This window comes from Microcaecilia unicolor, chromosome 2, assembly GCF_901765095.1.
Source record: "Microcaecilia unicolor chromosome 2, aMicUni1.1, whole genome shotgun sequence".
NCBI lineage: Eukaryota > Metazoa > Chordata > Amphibia > Gymnophiona > Siphonopidae > Microcaecilia > Microcaecilia unicolor.
This window is the reverse complement of record NC_044032.1, coordinates 513,545,285-513,566,700: the sequence shown is the minus strand read 5'-3', so window position 1 is coordinate 513,566,700 and position 21,416 is coordinate 513,545,285. Positions and strand designations below refer to the sequence as shown.

The following is a 21,416-nucleotide window of genomic DNA, read 5'->3' as shown; positions in this document are numbered from 1 at the left end:
TTTCCAGGGTGCCCCCTGGACTGGTCTAGCAGGACTCAAGGAAAGAAAATTAACAGGTATGTTTAAGTTTCACTTTCGTTTTCATCTCTGCAAGACTAGTCCAAGTGGAATGTACCCAAAAAACAAATACCTTATCAGGCCAGGGAAAACAAGGCCCCCTAAATCACCCCTCTGCCAAAGCAGAGTTAGCTCTTTCAAGCACATCAAGCTTTTAGTGTTTTATAAAAGAATGAAGGAAGCTGTCTGCACCCTGACAGAATAGGTCTCCAGGCCCCTTCCCCGGACCATATTGCCTCGAATGATGTAGGCCACCAGTATGTCATCAAGGATTTGGAGACCCCAACCCTTCCACAGCCCCTGAAAGATGACAAAACAGGAGATTAGAAAGACAAAAGAATTGGCTACCTCCAAATTTCAAGTCTGCACTCTACCAAGTACATAAGTGTCACCATACTGGGACAGACCAAAGGTCCATTGAGCCCGTGAAGCTTTATCGCCAACTCTATCCGACTATGCTCCAAGAAGGCTGGCAAAACCATCACCTGATTGAAATGAAATGGAAAGACTACTTTTTAAAGAAAGGAAGGCACCATATGAAGGGCAACCACTTTGTCCAAGAACAGTAAGTAGGAGTCCTCACAGGACTCTCTTTTCTTAGATTCTTACACCTGAGGCGTGACCTATGTGATTCCTGCGAAGCACTGGAGTTACCTAGTGTATATTCCTTCTCTGCTTTTCTATCAAATGTTGTATTTCTGCCCTCCCCCCTCCTTCACTAGGTTGTATTATTCATGTACTCCCCTTTTCTATTTAGAATGTAAACCGTCAAGATGGCAACACCATAGAGCAGGATAAAAAGTGTGTAATAAACTTGAAACTTGACAAGGCTTGCAACTGACACCCATCATGCTGAAGCAATGGCAACTAAAAATACCATCTTCAAGATAAAGTCCTTCAGAGAGAGAAGCCTCTCAAAGTACAAAACAACCCACTGCAGTAGAATGGGTCTAAGTTGTGGGGGGAGAAGCTACTTTACCCCACACAAAAAATGCACAATATCTGGTTGTGCCACTAAGAAGGCTGGCTCCAAGGACCTTGCCTTGGTAGTAGGAAAGAGCCACCACCTGGACTTCACAGAATTAAGGGCCAAACCTTTACCCCAAGCCCCACTGGAAAAAAAAAGTCAAGGAAATCAAGAATGTGTCTGCTAAAAAGAGAGAGGATGCTCTGCATACCAATGCTCAAAGATGAGCAAGCCCACACCAAAACACCCTGAAAGCCAAAGAGACCTAGTAGGGCTAGGTGCCTGGAGAAGGAGCAGGGTTCCATAAACATCCAAAAAAAAAAAAGATACCAACCCATATAGGACAAAGAAGCAAAATCAGCAGAGAGCTGAGAAAAGAAATGTGCTCATTTCAGCCATGAACACCATAGCCAGCAGGCAAACTCTAAGAAAAGAGGATAGCTGCAGTCAAAATCCCTGTCCTCCCCCCCGTGGGATCAGCCTAAATTACACACCAGGTGTGCAGAAAACAGTAGCCTGGGATAGAAGGACCATGTAATGCTTCCAGAAAGACACTAAGTATGCACCAAGCAACTAAACATGCTAGCAACACTAGTAATGCTAGCCAGAGAGGAAAGCTGAGGGAATTAAGACCTCACCCCCTCCAAAAAACATGCAGACGAAAGCAAGCAAAAAGTGACGTATATCACCCTGTAACAAGGGATGGTAACCTGCCCGATACCAAACAATATAGAGCAGTCAATCCAGACAGTCACAATTAACTTCCCAACAGAAGAGAAGGACCACGAAAAATGTTCCCTTGCGGCTACATCATGCTGCCCAAAAAGCAAAAGGCATCAGGTAAGTTACTAGCGCCACAAGCCATCCCGAGAGGGAACCAAGGGCCAGCCCTCTAAAACCTCTCACCGCCAAAACACCCCGTGGCAGAAAGCCTTCACAGTTCCCCTCTCTGAAACAGGAACAGCCGACGATTAAAGTCGGGCCAGTAAGGATCCTACCACCACAACCCTAAATGCGCTATAAAAATAAGAACCGCGAAACTGAGAGGAGCCCAAATGCGTCGCGCTGAACAGTAAACCCCAGCCCAAAATGGCGCCCGCAACGGCAAAATCCCGCCAAAACTACAGCCCGGTATGGCCGTCCGTCCATCGGAGCCCTAAAAACATGCTCCCCTGCCAGTGCCCAAACAGAAAAATAAAACACACCAGTGCCGAGGTCCACGTGAAGCCAAGCTTGACCTCCATAAAACTGACGAACCGCTCCAACGGCAATGAAGAAAATGACACTCACCTCAATAGAAAGGAGAAACCAGAGCCCCAAAGGAATAAAATTACCAACCACCGTGGTGTTAGAGCTGAAAGCCAATATCCCCTTCTGCTCTGCTTTATTTCTTTTTCTTCTCTCTCTGTTTTTTTTTTTTTTTCTTTAAGGCAGAGTTGCAGAGAGAATCAGAAGCCGAGTGCCAAGGAGTGTTACCAAGCCTGGCGACAGGAATGGGGCAGGGTAGGGACCTGGCACCACCAGGTGTACCCCTTAATGGCTCAACATGGCCACGAACCCCTAGCTCAACTAATCCTGAGGGAACAGGCTAGGACAGTGATGGGCAACCTTTTGAGCTTGGTGTGTCAAAATTCACCAAAAAACCGAGCATAATTCGGGTGGTGTGTCACTTCAAGAAAAATCACTGCTACTAGGACCGCCCCCGGGCCCCCCCTACCCGAGATCGCTGCCCACCCGAGGTTGCCGGGCCCCCCCTCCACCCACTACCGGGCCCGGAACTAACCTTAAAGCCTCCTTTCACGTCGCAGCAAGCAGCAGCAGGGCAGACCTCTCCTCCTTCCTTCTGTGCTCCGCCCTCGCGGACGTTACGTCAGGCGAGGTCAGGACACGGAAGGAAGGAGTGGCCTGCCCTGCTGCTGCGACGTGAAAGGAGGCTTTAAGGTTAGTTTCCGGGAGCGAGGAGGGAGGGCGGACCACACTGCGGCGGCGCCGCATGTCAGTGCTGACACGCGTCATAGGTTCACCATCAGGGGGCTAGGAGCACATCTCAGTCCAGAGAGCTGCACAGCATATGTCTATCCACCTGCTATGATAGAGAGAATACTGAGACTAAGCTGGCTGCACAGTCACAATTTTCTCTATCTCCACCTGCTGGTAGGGGGACATAACCCACTCATCTCTGGATTGATCTGTGGGACGCTATGGAACGGTTGCTTTTACATAACAGCCTTCTGTAACAAACTGTTTTTAACTGTACTGTGGCATTACTAGATTGTGCTTCCTGTATATGTGTTTGGTTTTCTCATCACCTTAGTGGACTTCATCTAGCCAGAACTACCTGGCTAACAAGTAATCCAGTCTTAACTTTTAGCGTGCTTGTGCTAATCCAGCTACTGTGTGGTCAACAGTACACGGATGTAAGATTCTTCAGATAAATGAAAAGAAAACAGATATAAAAAAGTGAGTGTTATCTGCAAACATGATGGCCAAAAGAAAAAATAAAAAGAGTACCACACATTTATAAAAATTGCAAAGAAAAAAAGATCCAAACACAAACACTGATGGACACGTATATCAAGCAGTAGAAAAGGAGAAAAGTATCTATTGATCTCATAAGTTTGAAGTGTCAAGAAATAATAATAAAAAAGAAAAACAACAACCAGCAAGCTAAATGGTTTCAAGGAAAACAAAGGGTGTTTTGATGTTTATGACGCAGTCTGTCAATATTTATTATGCAAACAATTGAGAATGTCAGGATTAGGGGTATATAAAAAAGTGCTGAACTGTGACAAAAGCAAATATCTAGCTGAAAGGGGAAAATCGTTATTAAATCATATCCCTAAGCTTGTGTTCTACAAATCCCACTTAATGGTTTATTTACCTTGTTGTATGTAGACCTTAAAGCAGAGACCAGCTTTGCATGATTCTGATGTGGTTTCTGGGCCAAGTCAAAGGCTTCTTTAATCTGCAGCAGCTTCTTCTTCTCTGCTGACATAGTTGAAAATCTGAAAAAAAAAAATGCAAGTTAAAAAGGCAATATGTAACAGGCCTACTTTAAAAACTTACCATTTTCCCAGTGCTTCAGCTGAAAGTGCATTTGAATAAGACAGAGCTTACCGTTTCTTTTTTTTTTTCAGTCTCCTTATGCTTGATGCTGTTTGTGTTAATTATACACCTTTTTCAGTAGTAGCTCAAGGTTACATTCAGGTACTCTGGATATTTCTCTGTCCCAGGAGGGCTCACAATCTAAGTTTGTACCTGAGGCAATGGAGGGTTAAGTGACTTGCCCAAGATCACAAGGAGCAGCAGTGGGATTTGAACTGGCCATCTCTGGATTGCAAGACCAATGCTCTAACCACTAGGCCACTCCTCCACTGTAACTAATACAGTAAGCAAAACCTGTGTGTCAATACTGTCTTACCCTTCCCTAACTTATTATTGTATACTACCTTGTTGATTGCAATGAAAACATATTTCATTACACAACCAAATTTAATCAACTTATCTGGAATATGAGGATTTATATAAAAATTACTAGATATTTTAATACGGATATTAGCTAGCCCAAAAACATTTGTTTATAAGGCACTTTTTGAACTAAAACTGCCCCTCATTAAAAAGTAGTACAACTTGGGATTAGGGATCCAAGATGGCACAGGTGAACAGACGTGCGTTCTGAGAGCTCCTCCACCCTGAGTGTTTTTTGGTGATTCGGCGCGTCCCTTAAGGAATGGGGAAGAGAAAGGGGAAAACCGGGACCCCTGCCTCCTCGGGACCGGTTGTGAACCCCACCCTATGCCAATCTACCCTAGAGATGTACGGAGTCCGGGCGCCAGCGACCCCAACGCTTACCTCAGTTGCGCAGACATCCGCAAACAGCAGCAGCGAGGGAGTGACTCTCAGTCCTCCCCCGCTACAACCCGGAAGCAGTGGTGTATTAGAGAGCGATCACATGAAGACGTCCGAAGTGGGCTTAGTCGGACATGTGCTCGGAGGAGGCTCTTCCCACTGAATTTCTCTCTGGAGGAACACCAATCGGGGTTTTGAGATCTACCTCGACGCCAGTGCAGTCCAGAGAAGGCACCTCCGGGGGAGTAGTAGTAGTAGTTTGTAGCCCGGTAAGACCTATGGTTGTCACAATGGACACTCTCTGGGATGCCATTCAGGGGGTAAACTCATCTTTAAGAAGAATTTCAGAGTCCCTTCAGGGAGAGACTCTGGAACTTAAGAATAATTTTTTTGCAATTATCTAGTAAAGTTGAAGGTTACAAAAATGATCTAAAAAAAAGTTGAGACTGAACTAGAATCTTCTAAAGAAGTTGCAACAACACTAATTAAAGAGAAAAATGTGTTTGCTAGAAAAATGGAGTCCCTTGAAAACCAACTCAGGAGGAACAATTTGAGATTTTTGAATTTCCCAGTATCTACATTCATCTCTCCATTAGAGCTGATAAAGAAATTATTTCTCAGAAGTTCTGGGTTTCACAAATGATAATTATACGCCAATTAATAACGTTTACTATATAAAAGGGCAAAGAGTACGTGAACTGTTACCTAAAGAAACTTTACGGACATTTTGGAAACATCTGTGGAAACAGAAAGAGCAACTTTGTTAGTTCCCTTCGCCTTTGAACTAGATAAGATAAGTTCTACGTTTATATTTTCATCACATGAATGAAGTATTTCTGGGGGGAAAGATAAGCATTTTTCCTGAATTGTCTAAAGAAACTCAGTTAAGGAGGAAAGAACTCTTGGCTTTAAAGTCAAGAGTCATAGCCCTAGGGGCATCCTTCTTTATTAAGTTTCCATGCAAATGCTTAATATCTTATGAAACAAATAATTATGTCTTTACTGATCCCAAGAAACTTCAAGAATTTGTAATTGCTAAAGAAAGTATGAGAAATCCTCCTGTGTAGTCTACCAGATTTACTACTGCTGTCTGATTGTATCGTTGGGATAGCTTCTGTTCTAGGACAATTATTTAAGCGAATGCTACATACCTGTAGAAGGTATTCTCCGAGGACAGCAGGCTGATTGTTCTCACTGATGGGTGACGTCCACGGCAGCCCCTCCAATCGGAAACTTCACTAGCAAAGTCCTTTGCTAGCCCTCGCGCGCCCGCGCGCACCGCGCATGCGCGGCCGTCTTCCCGCCCGAAACCGGCTCGAGCCGGCCAGTCCAGTATGTAGCAAGACAATACAGTTCAAGGGAAGACACAACTCCAAAGGGGAGGCGGGCGGGTTGGTGAGAACAATCAGCCTGCTGTCCTCGGAGAATACCTTCTACAGGTATGTAGCATTCGCTTTCTCCGAGGACAAGCAGGCTGCTTGTTCTCACTGATGGGGTATCCCTAGCCCCCAGGCTCACTCAAAACAACAACATTGGTCAATTGGGCCTCGCAACGGCGAGGACATAACTGAGATTGACCTAAAAAATTTACCAACTAACTGAGAGTGTAGCCTGGAACAGAACAAACAGGGCCCTCGGGGGGTGGAGTTGGATCCTAAAGCCCAAACAGGTTCTGAAGAACTGACTGCCCGAACCGACTGTCACGTCGGGTATCCTGCTGCAGGCAGTAATGAGATGTGAATGTGTGGACAGATGACCACGTCGCAGCTTTGCAAATTTCCTCCATGGTGGCTGACTTCAAGTGGGCTACCGACGCTGCCATGGCTCTAACATTATGAGCCGTGACATGACCCTCAAGAGCCAGCCCAGCCTGGGCGTAAGTGAAGGAAATGCAATCTGCTAGCCAATTGGATATGGTGCGTTTCCCTACAGCCACTCCCCTCTTGTTGGGATCAAAAGAAACAAACAATTGGGCGGACTGTCTGTGGGGCTGTGTCCGCTCCAGATAGAAGGCCAATGCTCTCTTGCAGTCCAATGTGTGCAGCTGACGTTCAGCAGGGCAGGAATGAGGACGGGGAAAGAATGTTGGCAAGACAATTGACTGGTTCAGATGGAACTCCGACACAACCTTTGGCAGAAACTTAGGGTGAGTGCGGAGGACTACTCTGTTGTGATGAAATTTGGTGTAAGGGGCCTGGGCTACCAGGGCCTGAAGCTCACTGACTCTACGAGCCGAGGTAACTGCCACCAAGAAAATGACCTTCCAGGTCAAGTACTTCGGATGGCAGGAATTCAGTGGCTCGAAAGGAGGTTTCATCAGCTGGGTGAGAACGACATTGAGATCCCATGACACTGTCGGAGGCTTGACAGGGGGCTTTGACAAAAGCAAACCTCTCATGAAGCGAACAACTAAAGGCTGTCCTGAGATCGGCTTACCTTCCACTTGGTAATGGTATGCACTGATTGCACTAAGGTGAACCCTTACGGAGTTGGTCTTCAGACCAGACTCAGACAAGTGGAGAAGGTATTCAAGCAGGGTCTGTGTAGGACAAGAGCGAGGATCTAGGGCCTTGCTGTCACACCAGACGGCAAACCTCCTCCAATGAAAGAAGTAACTTCTCTTAGTGGAGTCTTTCCTGGAAGCAAGCAAGATGCGGGAGACACCCTCTGGCAGACCCAAAGAGGCAAAGTCTACGCCCTCAACATCCAGGCCGTGAGAGCCAGGGACTGGAGGTTGGGATGCAGAAGAGCCCCTTCGTCCTGCGTGATGAGGGTCGGAAAACACTCCAATCTCCACGGTTCTTCGGAGGATAACTCCAGAAGAAGAGGGAACCAGATCTGACGCGGCCAAAAGGGAGCAATCAGAATCATGGTGCCTCGGTCTTGCTTGAGTTTCAACAAAGTCTTCCCCACCAGAGGAATGGGAGGATAAGCATACAGCAGACCTTCCCCCCAATCCAGGAGGAAGGCATCCGACGCCAGTCTGCCGTGGGCCTGAAGCCTGGAACAGAACTGAGGGACCTTGTGGTTCACCTGAGATGCGAAGAGATCCACCAGGGGGGTGCCCCACGCCTGGAAGATCTGTCGCACCACACGGGAATTGAGCGACCACTCGTGAGGTTGCATAATCCTGCTCAACCTGTCGGCCAGACTGTTGTTTACGCCTGCCAGATATGTGGCTTGGAGCACCATGCCTTGACGGCGAGCCCAAAGCCACATGCTGACGGCTTCCTGACACAGGGGGCGAGATCCGGTGCCCCCCTGCTTGTTGACATAGTACATGGCAACCTGATTGTCTGTCTGAATTTGGATAATTTGGTGGGACAGCCGATCTCTGAAAGCCTTCAGAGCGTTCCAGATCGCTCGCAACTCCAGAAGATTGATCTGTAGATCGCTTTCTTGGAGGGACCACCTTCCTTGGGTGTGAAGCCCATCGACATGAGCTCCCCATCCCAGGAGAGACGCATCCGTGGTCAGCACTTTTTGAGGCTGAGGAATTTGGAAGGGACGTCCCAGAGTCAAATTGGAGCAAATCGTCCACCAATACAGGGATTCGAGAAATCTCGTGGACAGGTGGATCACGTCTTCTAGACCCCCGGCGGCCTGATACCACTGGGAGGCTAGGGTCCATTGAGCAGATCTCATGTGAAGGCGGGCCATGGGAGTCACATGAACTGTGGAAGCCATGTGGCCCAGCAATCTCAACATCTGCCGAGCTGTGATCTGCTGGGACGCTCGCACCCGCGAGACGAGGGACAACAAGTTGTTGGCCCTCGCCTCTGGGAGATAGGCGCGAGCCGTCCGAGAATCCAGCAGGGCTCCGATGAATTCGAGTTTCTGCACTGGGAGAAGATGGGACTTTGGGTAATTTATCACAAACCCCAGTAGCTCCAGGAGGCGAATAGTCATCTGCATGGACTGCAGGGCTCCTGCCTCGGATGTGTTCTTCACCAGCCAATCGTCGAGATATGGGAACACGTGCACCCCCAGCCTGCGAAGCGCCGCTGCTACCACAGCTAGGCACTTTGTGAACACCCTGGGCGCAGAGGCGAGCCCAAAGGGTAGCACACAGTACTGGAAGTGGCGTGCGCCCAGCTGAAATCGCAGATACTGTCTGTGAGCTGGCAGTATCGGGATGTGTGTGTAGGCATCCTTCAAGTCCAGAGAGCATAGCCAATCGTTTTGCTGAATCATGGGGAGAAGGGTGCCCAGGGAAAGCATCCTGAACTTTTCTTTTACGAGATATTTGTTCAGGGCCCTTAGGTCTAGGATGGGACGCATCCCCCCTGTTTTCTTTTCCACAAGGAAGTACCTGGAATAGAATCCCAGCCCTTCTTGCCCGGATGGCACGGGCTCGACCGCATTGGCGCTGAGAAGGGCGGAGAGTTCCTCTGCAAGTACCTGCTTGTGCTGGAAGCTGTAGGACTGAGCTCCCGGTGGACAATTTGGAGGTTGAGAGGCCAAATTGAGGGTGTATCCTTGCCGGACTATTTGGAGAACCCACTGATCGGAGGTTATAAGAGGCCACCTTTGGTGAAAAGCTTTCAACCTCCCTCCGACAGGCAGGTCGCCCGGCACTGACACTTGGATGTCGGCTATGCTCTGCTGGAGCCAGTCAAAAGCTCGCCCCTTGCTTTTGCTGGGGAGCCGCGGGGCCTTGCTGATTCGCACGCTGCTGACGAGAGCGAGCGCGCTGGGGCTTAGCCTGGGCCGCAGGCTGTCGGGAAGGAGGATTGTACCTACGCTTGCCAGAAGTATAGGGAACAGTCTTCCTTCCCCCGAAAAATCGTCTACCTGTAGAGGTAGAAGCTGAAGGCTGCCGGCGGGCGAACTTGTCGAATGCGGTGTCCCGCTGGTGGAGAGACTCTACCACCTGCTCGACTTTTTCGCCAAAAATGTTATCCGCCCGGCAAGGCAAGTCCGTAATCCGCTGCTGGACTCTATTCTCCAGGTCGGCGGCACGCAGCCATGAGAGCCTGCGCATCACCACACCTTGAGCAGCGGCCCTGGACGCAACATCAAAAGTGTCATAAACTCCTCTGGCCAGGAATTTTCTGCACGCCTTCAGCTGCCTGACCACCTCCTGAAAAGGCTTGGCTTGCTCAGGGGGAAGAGCATCAACCAAGCCCGCCAACTGCCGCACATTATTCCGCATGTGTATGCTCGTGTAGAGCTGGTAAGACTGGATCTTGGACACGAGCATAGAGGAATGGTAGGCCTTCCTCCCAAAGGAGTCTAAGGTTCTAGCGTCCTTGCCCGGGGGCGCCGAAGCATGTTCCCTAGAACTCTTAGCCTTCTTTAGGGCCAAATCCACAACTCCAGAGTCATGAGGCAACTGAGTGCGCATCAGCTCTGGGTCCCCATGGATCCGGTACTGGGACTCGATCTTCTTGGGAATGTGGGGATTAGTTAATGGTTTGGTCCAGTTCGCAAGCAATGTCTTCTTCAGGACATGGTGCAAGGGAACAGTGGACGCTTCCTTAGGTGGAGAAGGATAGTCCAGGAGCTCAAACATTTCAGCCCTGGGCTCGTCCTCCACAACCACCGGGAAGGGGATGGCCGTAGACATCTCCCGGACAAAGGAGGCAAAAGACAGACTCTCGGGAGGAGAAAGCTGTCTCTCAGGAGAGGGAGTGGGATCAGACGGAAGACCCCCAGACTCCTCGTCAGAGAAATATCTGGGATCTTCCTCTTCCTCCCACGAGGCCTCACCCTCGGTGTCAGACACAAGTTCACGGACCTGTGTCTGCAACCTCGCCCTGCTCGACTCCGTGGAACCCTGTCCACGATGGGGGCGTCGAGAGGTAGACTCCCTCGCCCGCATCGGCGAAGCTCCCTCCGCCGACGTAGTCGGGGAGCCTTCCTGGGAGGTGGCCGCGGTCGGTACCGCACGCGGGTACCGACGTCGGGGACCTCAACCTGGGCGATGGGCCAGCCGGCGCCACGCTCGACGGTACCGGTGGCGCAAGCACCGCCGGTACCGGAGGGGTAGGGCGCAACAGCTCTCCCAGAATCTCTGGGAGAACGGCCCGGAGGCTCTCGTTTAGAGCGGCTGTAGAGAAAGGCTGAGAGGTCGATGCAGGCGTCGACGTCAGTACCTGTTCCGGGCGTGGAGGCTGTTCCGGGCTGTCCAGAGCGGAGCGCATCGACACCTCCTGAACAGAGGGTGAGCGGTCCTCTCGGTGCCGATGCCTGCTGGGTGCCGAATCCCTCGGCGACCCAGAGCTCTCGGTGCCGACACGGGGAGGAGACCGGTGTCGATGCTTCTTCGATTTCTTCCGAAGCATGTCACCGGAGCTCCCCGGCACCGATGAGGAGGACGTCGAATCCACCCGTCGCTTCCTCGGGGCCGAGACTGAAGAAGGTCGATCTCGGGGGGGCTGTACCGCAGGAGCCCTCAGGGTAGGCGGAGACCCACCCGAGGGCTCACCGCCACCAGCAGGGGAATGGACAGCCTCACCTGCACTCCACCCGATGCACCACCGTCCGACGACATCAGCAGACGAGGTCCTGGTACCACCGACGTCGATGCAGCTATCCGATGTCTCGGCGCCGATGCAGAGGCCCGATGCCTCGATGCACTCGATGCAGGGGCGGCCGAGAAAGATGGTCTGGACGCTGACGACGTCGATGCACTCGAAGATCCCGGTGCCGATGCCGACGAAGAGCCCGAGAACAACACGTTCCACTGGGCTAGTCTCGCTACCTGAGTCCGCCTTTGAAGCAGGGAACACAGACTGCAGTTCTGAGGGCGGTGCTCGGCCCCCAGACACTGAAGACACGACGAGTGTCGATCAGTGAGCGAGATAACCCGGGCGCACTGGGTGCACTTCTTGAAGCCGCTGGAAGGCTTCGATGTCATGGGCGGAAAAATCACGCCGGCGAAATCAAAAGCCGAAATGGCGAAATTCGAAGCACCAAATTTAGAGGGAGAAAAAATCTCGACCGAGGCCGAAAAAAGGCCTACCCCGACGACGAAAGAAAACTTACCGGGGCAAAAAAGCTGGAAGTACGGGGAGGATTTACACGAAACCCGGCGGGGGGTTTGCGGAGCACTTCCCGACTAGGACAAAGCTTTCCCGAAGGAAAAAAAACACGTTCAAACAAATTGGACGCGCGAGGTCGACTTTCCGGGGCTCGACACGGCGAAAACACGACCGTACCGAGTGCGGACAAAAGAAGACTGGCCGGCTCGAGCCGGTTTCGGGCGGGAAGACGGCCGCGCATGCGCGGTGCGCGCGGGCGCGCGAGGGCTAGCAAAGGACTTTGCTAGTGAAGTTTCCGATTGGAGGGGCTGCCGTGGACGTCACCCATCAGTGAGAACAAGCAGCCTGCTTGTCCTCGGAGAAACTTAGTTATTATTAATAAGACTATTTCCTGACTCTTGGATCCCACATGTTGTGGTCTGAGAATTATTGTATATTTCTTTACATATTTGTTTTTCTTACTTGATTGGTTAATTTTCAGAAATTTCTGATTAGTGCGTTCATTTATGGATGTTATAAAAATAATTAATAAAGAAATTTAAAAAAAAAAAAGTATTACAACTTGGATTACATCTTTTTGTCACGGAAATTCCTCCATACAAAATGAGACCTGTAGGTAACATATTGAAACAAGACTGGTTAAAATGTTATCTACAGAATGTTTTAGGATACGCTTCAATTGGTTCTTTCACTATATCATTAGTGCTCCAATTACAACATCAGAAGCAAGTATTCTGGAAAACTGTGAACCAGAATTTTTCTACAAGAGCTTCCCATGCAAAATTCCTCATTCCCAATTTGCATAAAGTCAACATAAGTTTTATTTAACCATTTGTGACCATCTCTGGGAAAACATGAATAAAGACCCCAAACTTTAGTCATATCTTCCCCAGAGATGATCACATTTTTGCAAGAACCCTGTAGGCTCTGCCTCCCCGCCCGCACGTCACAGCGAAAAGCGACCAAGCCCCCCCCCCCCCCCCCACACACACAAGGGACTGAACGAAGCTCTTGCGACAGCGACCGCACACCCGACCCTGTCTCTTCACCCAATCCTAGGACAGCAGCAGAGAAAGGAGCCCCCCTGTCTGGCAGAGCTGCGCAGACAACGGGGAGCGATGGAGGCGTGAAGGGCCTCATTGAGGTTTACCAAGGCCACCGAGGGCTCAGCTGACGGCGCCTCCTGGCCAGAGCGGTCGAGGCAACGTCAGCGACACGAGGAGCAGGAGCGGCACGGCGGAGGTCCCTCCGGTACAACAACAGCAGCAACCTCAGACTGCTGCTACTCTGCTGCTTCCCACCTCCAAATACCGATACAGCTCCCAGTGCTGCGGAGTCTCTGCACTCTGGGCAACGCTATGAACACCAGACTGTGAGTAAACTATCCACTATACCCGAGAAAATGTGACTTTGCCTCCGACAAAGCTTAGAGGCCTAACAGAAATAACCAAAGTGTAAGCCAAATAATTACTAGGAACCGAGGTCACTCTCGGTAGTTCAGGCGTGCCTTTAGGGGAGCCTTCTGTGCTGCATCTAACTAGACTAGAAAGTAAGCTTGTGAAGAGAGTAGATTCATGCAAGTTAATCAAGACAGTAGATCTGTGCAAGCTAATCAAACGGGACAGGAAAGTTAATCATGTACTACTACTTAACATTTCTAGAGCGCTACTAGGGTTACGCAGCGCTGTACAATTTAACAAAGAGAGACAGTCCCTGCTCAAAGAGCTTACAATCTAATAGACAAGTAACTTGATTGAAACAGCCTGGATGCTGAATGGTGTACATACAAGCAAGCTTTTGGCTAATAAATCAATAATTGGGACTGCTAAGTGTATGTGTTAGACGAGATGCCTAAGAAATGTAAAAGATTTTGGTAGTTTAAAAGCAGTGCACATGCTAGAGGAGATACCCGAGTAAATGTAAAGATTTTGGAAGCTTAAAACCAGCATTCAAACGTTAGCATTCCTCGCTGACCACATTCCAAAGAACACTTAAGTCAAGCACCTTCCCACTGTCATTCAAATACATATACCTGACCAAGAGCAACCCCTCCCTAGGCCGACCTTCAACAACAACAACAACAGACAGCCACTGAGGCCTGAAGGAAACCTCCAACACTAATATTTTAAAGCAAACAGAAGAGAGAATGAACTGTAATTAGCAGAAATCAACTGCTGCAGACTTTGATCAGCAATTTGAAAGCAGGATATCAGAGTGAGAAGAATCCCCCAACCGAATTCTCTGCACATGTACACCACCACCCTGCTAATTACCTGAAGGTACTCTGAACCTGGGATCTCCAACTGAGGGCCAGATGCACTAAACTTAACGAGCCCTTAACAAGCCATTAACAAGTAGTAAACCCTGGCATGCACTAAACACTCCTCCCCCCCGACAACTGTCAGTAGCAGCTAACGAAAACGGAATGCAGATGAGCAAATCCTGTAGAAACCCTATTGTAACGAGATGCACTAACCTTTTCCGATTGCCTTAACGCTGGAAAACGGTGGAAAATCTAACGAGAGGTCTGTACCTCTCGTTGGGGCTGCGCGGGATTGGAAAAATTATTAAAATGAAAAAAAAAAATCGGGGGCCAAGTGCTCGTCATGGACGGCCATTATGACCGTTCTACACCCAAAAAACCACCCAAGTACTCGTCACTTTATTGATAAATGTTCAATAAAGACTTCATACAACTTAAAAAAAGTAGAAAAAAATCTAAGTGCTCGTCCTTTTTTTTTTTTTTAAACAAAACGATTAGGATTTGAACCCACCACCTCTGGATTACAAGATCGCTGCTCTAACCACTCGGCCACAACCATAGTTACTTGGCTGTCCCTCCCTTACTTCCAGGTCTCTGAGCTGAGTGAAGAACGGCCAAAAAGGACGTTTTTATTATTGCGTGTGGGGGGGGGGGGGGTGCGCACAAAATGGACGTTTTTTTTTTTTTAAGCGAAGCTTTATTAAAAAAAGTCAAACAGGCTCCGATGCTGCAGGCTCTTTTTTGGACATTCAATCCCGCAATAATAAAAACGTCCTTTTTGGCCGTGCTTCACTCAGCTCAGAGACCTGGAAGTAAGGGAGGGACATCCAAGTATGTACAGTTGTGGCAGAGTGGTTAGAGCTGTGGTCTTGTAATCAAGAGGTGGCGGGTTCAAAACCCACTAATGGTTTTGTTTAAAAAAAAAAAAAAAGACGAGCACTTGTATTTTTTTTGGCATTCGCAGAGCAGCCAGCATAACGCTTTGCTGCTCTGCGCATGCTTGACCGGCGGATTGGCCGACAGTTTTACGATGGAATAGAGAATGCAAGTGAGTTACAACGAATAGCTCATTTGCATTCCCTTTCCATGATGCATAGCCGTTCCCTACCGATTCACTATGGAATTCGGTACGGAACGGCGCTAACGACTACTTAAGTGCACCCCCCCCCCCCCCCGAGTGCTTAGTTAACTCTGTTAACTACCTGAAAGTGCTCCAAAGTCCCCCTCTTCCCCCCCCCCCTCCCCTCTGTCTCCAGACATAATCTGAAACGAGCCTGAAGACCATAGGGGCAAGGTAGGAGGGAAGCAATCAGTTGCTACGAGACAGCCTAAAGGAGGACCCTGTCTCAGAACTACTCCCCCCCTCCCATCTCCTCTGTCCACTAAACCTCACTGATACCAAATCCAATACTGCTCTCAACAGCCAAATGGCAAGATGAAATAACACACAAGACCAGAACACCAGATTCCACACCAAAGAACAAAGTCCTATCACGAATCCAACCACCAGAACACGGTCTTATTGGTAGCTTGCAGTGAGCAGAAACCAATATGAATACCTTCAAATCTACTCCTTAACACTGATCCACTTAACATTAACCACCCCACTAACAGAATGTAACATTATACCCATACTACACAATCATCAAAGATTGATTAGATACACCACATCTCATCAAACTGACAACAGCCTAAACAAAGGAAGAACATTAACATGCGGACAACCACAACAGAAAGGAAAGAAGGGTCCTAATAAACTCACCTTAACAATGAAACGTCAACTAACAAAAGTCCACACAATACCAAACACAGAAGACCCATTCCAAACAATCCAAGTGGGTTACCATCAATACCAGATCCGTGGTAAATAAAACAGAAATACTAACAGACTGGATCATGTCAGAAAACCTTGACCTACTCTTCATCACTGAAACCTGGATCCATGACCAGAAGGACCCTATAATTCTAGAATCTATGCAGGATGCAAAGAACAAACCTTAAGGAAACTTCAGACTGCACAAAACACAGCAGCTAGGCTTATATTTGGAAAAACACGATTTGATAGCGCAAAATCCCTCTGCAAAAAATTACACTGGTTCCCAATCAAAGAACGCATAGCCTTCAAAATCTGCATGGTTCACAAAATTATCTATGGTGAAGCCCCTGGATACATGACAGACCTAATCGACATACCAACCAGAAACACATCCGAATCAACACGAACACATCTAAATCTACACTACCCAAGCTACAAAGGACTTAACTACAAATCTACCTATGCATCCAGCTTTTCCTACATAAGCACACAACTGTGGAATGCACTACCAAAAGCCTTGAAAATGACGTACGGCCACTTAAATTTCCGGAAAAAAACGAAGGGCAACCTTCAAAAGTTAATCAAGAAATGTATTAAGTTATGTCCAATAAAAAAAGGTATCATCTTATTTTCTTTTCCATGTTTTATTTCTATTGATTACGGAAAAATATTAAAACCAACCTGTTTAAAAAGGCATACCCTACCGATCCAACGTAAATGCCTGACCTTGGCCACACAACAAAACTAAAGCACATAATGAACATAACACAACTCTTCCGCTTTACGATTCCTAATGTGGCTATGCCACATGAACTTTATCTTACCACATCATCACATTGTATTTGTTCACACCGGAGTCGGCAAACGCCTCTCCAGTACTATGTAAGCCTTATTGAGCCTACAAATAGGTGGGAAAATGTGGGATACAAATGTAACAAATAAATATAACACTAGACTGCATACAATGTGGTCAAGAGTTGGATCCTGTCTTTTTTTCCTATTTTAAATTTTCAAAACAAAAAATATTTTAACAAAAGTGCTGTATTCTCTCATTTTTATCCATTTGTACATCGATAAGGTGACATTTGCTCTTACCTGTTTAAAATAAATAAATAAAAGAGAGACGGCAGTCACCTGAAAAAGTCTCTCTCTAACAGCCAAAAGGAGTAGTAAGATAGAGATTCAAGAGATCACACATTCTCTTATTTGGCAGACAGACTTTGCTTGGTCAAGTGCCACCATTTTCCAAGATGGCAGCAAAGGAGGCAGCAATGAATGGGTATCACTCCTGTCTCTAAATACAACAGGAGGGCTGGGAGAGGGGGGTCAGGGTTGTCACTAGACACCAGAGATTTTTTTATATATCAAGAGAGTGGAGGTTCAGGCTAGAAGGGTGCTGCTAAACATCAGGGAATTTATTATTTTTTAATTGAGAGGGGGATTTGGGTTGGGGGGGGTGCTGCTAGAAACCACTATTTTTTTTTGTTTTTCATTTTTAATATTGGGGGGAAGAGTACCATTAAAAGAACACAGATTTTAATATCAAGGGGGGAGGGGTTCGGCTGGAGATGCTGATAGACACCAACGATTTTTCTTTAAAATAATGGGGGGGGGGGGGGGAGGAAAGGTCTGGCTGGGGAGGAGAGTGTCGCTAGCACCATGGATTTTTATTATTTTCTTGGCTTTTTTTTTTTTTTATGTTGGCAGCATTGGTTGGGGGGGGGGGGGGGCTCCTAACTTAAGAATAGCCATACTGGGTTACACCAATGGCCCATTTAGCCCAGTATCATATTTCCAACCATGGTCAATTCAGGTCACAAGTATTTGGCAAAAACGCAAATAGTGGTAGCATTCCATGTTACCAATCCCAGGGCAAGCAGTGGCTTCGCTGTGTCTGTCTCAATAGCAGACTATGGACTTTTCCTCTTATCCAAACGTTTTTTAAACCCAGCTTATCTAACTACTGTTACCACATCTTTAGCAACAAGTTCTAGCGCTTAACTATTCTTTGAGTGAAAAAATATTTTCTACTGTTTTAAAAGTATTTCCATATAACTTCATTGAGAGTTCTCTAGTCTTTGTACTTTCTGAAATAGTAAAAAAAATATATATGATTCACACCTACTCATTCTACACTACTCAGGATTTTGTAAACCTCAATATCTCCACTCAGCCATCTCTTCTCCAAGCTGAAGAGCTCTAATTAGAGAATGACACTGGGACAAAATTGGTCCACATCCCCGCCCCATCTCTGTGGGTTCTGGTTCTGTCTCTGTCCCTGTCCCTGTAGGCCCCGTCTCCATCCCCACAGGCGAGTCTGGTCTGATCTGCAGAAGCCTCGAACACTTATAATTTTATATTTAAATCTTTTTATTAAGTATAAAAAGAAACAACATACTGTGCAAATGTTGTGTATAAATTAAAAACAGAAAACAACAACAACTAGCAGCTATAATAATCCTCCCACCACCACCACCCTCTACCAATCCCAACAATAGCTGACTTCTACTACCCCAATCTACCCTGTTAAATTGTCTAGGGGTACAAAATACAATCCATTCCGTATGCCCTAGAGGGGAGAAATATGCCCTATGAAGCACCATTATGATTTTTTAAATTTGTGGATGAATAAGTAATTAATCTCAGGATTTAGTCTAGCTCTCCTGTCTTCCACAGTCCCTCATGCAATAGAAGATGTCTTCTTAGAAGATGTGCTGGTAGCAGGATGTACAGGACCCCCCAATGCTAATTTTGTTAGCTATGGCCAGCATGTTTGCTTGTTTTTCCCCCAAAAATAAAAAATTAACAGGCTTCCAAGTAGAAAGTAACACGTAGACAAAGTTTGTCCCCGTCCTCACAGGCTCTGTCCCCATCCCTGCCCTGTGGGATCTGTCTCTGTCCCCATCCCTGCAGTTACTGCAGGTCCCCGTGTCATTCCCTAACTCTAACCTCTTTAGCCTTTCCTCATATGAGAGCAGTTCATCCCCTTTATCATTTTGGTTGCTCTTCTTTTAACCTCTTCTAATTCCACTATATCGGAGGCATTATAGTATTCTCGGTCTTATTAACAATCATTTTCTTAATAACTTCTAGCATCCTATTTGTTTTTTGGTCGCCACCAAATACTGGGCAGAAGATTTCAGCGTATTGTCTACACCTAGATCTTTTTCTTGGGTGCTGATCCCCAAGGTGTACCCTAGCATCAGGTAACTATAATTTGGATCATTCTTCCAAATGTGCATCACTTTACCATTTGTCTACATTAAATTTCATCTGCCATTTGGATGCCCAGCCTTCCAATTTCCTAAGGTCTTCATGCTATTTTTCACAGTCTGCATGTGTTTTAACAATCTTGAATAGCTGTGTGTCATTTGTAAATTTAATCACCTCGCTTGTTATTCCGATTTCCAGATCATTTATAAATATGTTAAATAGCACTGGTCCCAGTATAGATCACTGCAGCACTCCACTATTCACCCTCTTCCATTGAGAAAAATGGACAAAAAACAGAGGATAGAGTTAAACAGCCAATAACCACTTCCTAATCCACATCAGAATATTGCATGCTATCCCATGACTAATTTTCTCAGGAGTCTCTCATGAGGAACTTTGTCAAAAGCTTTCTTAAAATCTAGATACAGTACATCAATGGCTCACATTGAGCCATGTTTATTCATGCCTTTAAACAAAATGAGAAACTTGTAAGGCAAGATTTCCTTTGAATGAATTCATGTTTATCTATGTGTTCTATAATTTTATTCTTTATATAACAGCTCCTACTATTGTGCCCGGCACTGACATCAGGCTTATCGGTCTGTAATATCCTGGATCATCCCCGAACCCTTTTTAAAATTTGGCATTTCATTGGCCACCCTCTAGTCTTCATAAACTACAGACAATTTTAATGAGAGGTTACAGATTACTTGCCAGCAGACTGCTTTTTTTTTTTTTTTACTTTCTTTAAATACTATCCTTCCTGTCAGTGCAAGAGCCAAATCACCACTCATACACTGATCGGAAAGGGGACATTTAGTGATGAACTGCAGATTACAGATGCATTTTTAACAAAGCAGTAATTTGCATATTCATGTATTACTATGCTTGCTGAGCCATCAGCATGCACCTCTACTGAACAGACTGTGTGTGTATAATTATACACAACCATATGATCATAGATGGTATCTTAAATGAGGAAACTAATAGAAGAATATCCTTACCTACAACTGCATAAGTATCGGTGACTTTCTACCCTTAATGTGTTTCTTCCACAGTCTCTATGTCAAGCCTGGCTACACATATCCAGTTCTGACCCTGAACCAGAATGGCCCAGACCAATGCTATTCTGCCAACACACGAGATTTCAGAGCTGCCGAAGGAGAGCTATTAAAACCAGTCCGACGATTTTTGACAAGTCCTTTATAAAGCCTTTCCTGACCCGTATTGAACTACCACCATGTATTAGCCAACGATACAAGTCTCACGCATTCGGCTACCCTCAAACTTTCACACACCGAGCACTCCTCACGCGCATTCGCGAGCACCCCCCCCCCCCCGGTCCAAGTCCAGGTACCGTACCGCACCCCCCCCCCCCGGTCCAAGTCCAAGTCCAACTCATACCTGAAGATGCCCACCGACAATCCCGCAGCTTTCCTTCCCCGAGTGCCCCGGCCACTCTAAAACAAACAACTTCTTTCTCTCTAAGGCATCCAAAACGTCCGCCTACTTCCCACTCGTTTTTGAAATCGCCCGCGACGAGAGATCCATTCCTCCTCCTCTGACGCAACTTCCTATTTCCGGTAAGGCGGGAGACCGGGCCGCGTTACCCAAGGAGGAGGTTGTGTGAAAACACCTCCTCCTTCGATTCAGAACAGGCGATCTGTCACGGCATAACGTCAAGAAGCTGAAGCCAAGCCGATTAATCTCCCTTTCCCTCTCCTCCGCTTTGTCGTCATCCCCATTCACCCAAAACAAAACTGCTCTAGCCAGGGGTTGTCGTTCTTTGTTGTTGGTAGCATTTTTATTTGATCTCGCTTATATTTTCAAACATGCCTGCTTGTGCTGCATATGGATGCACACTGAGGAAGAAATGGTTTCATCGGTTAGTAGTAATTAGTTTTAAATTGTAAAGCATTGTGTCATTTGGAGGGACTGGTTGTAGGGACTCTCTATATTCGTGCAGAGATGCTTTCACCTGTGAAGGGCCAGCAAAAGAAACATCATGTTCTGAGAATCAGGTGCTTAAAAATCAGACTTAATATTTATAAGTAAAACTTTTTTTAACCCATTAATTAGGTTGAAACCTGGGTGCATTTTTTTTCCAGTGCCTACATCAAAAGAAAAAGATGGCATGTTGGGAACTTGCACTGTTTTGTTTTGTGGAATGCAATGGTATATTATAAAAATGCATTTGCCTCTTTTTTTATTACTACTATTTCAGAGAAGTATTGAATAATGAGGTAAGGGCATCCTTCATGCACA

General features: G+C 46.9%; 1 protein-coding gene across 1 annotated transcript in view; it reads right to left on the bottom strand.

Annotated features, from left to right (window-relative positions):
* Positions 1-20,679, bottom strand: part of NCAPG (non-SMC condensin I complex subunit G) — a 260,290-nt gene extending 239,611 nt beyond the window's left edge. Inside the window, 2 exon segments of the mRNA XM_030191225.1 lie at positions 3,906-4,029; positions 20,556-20,679. Of these exon segments, the coding sequence (XP_030047085.1) occupies positions 3,906-4,019 (114 nt within the window). The 5' untranslated portion in view covers positions 4,020-4,029; positions 20,556-20,679.
* Positions 20,680-21,416: the final 737 nt, after the last annotated feature.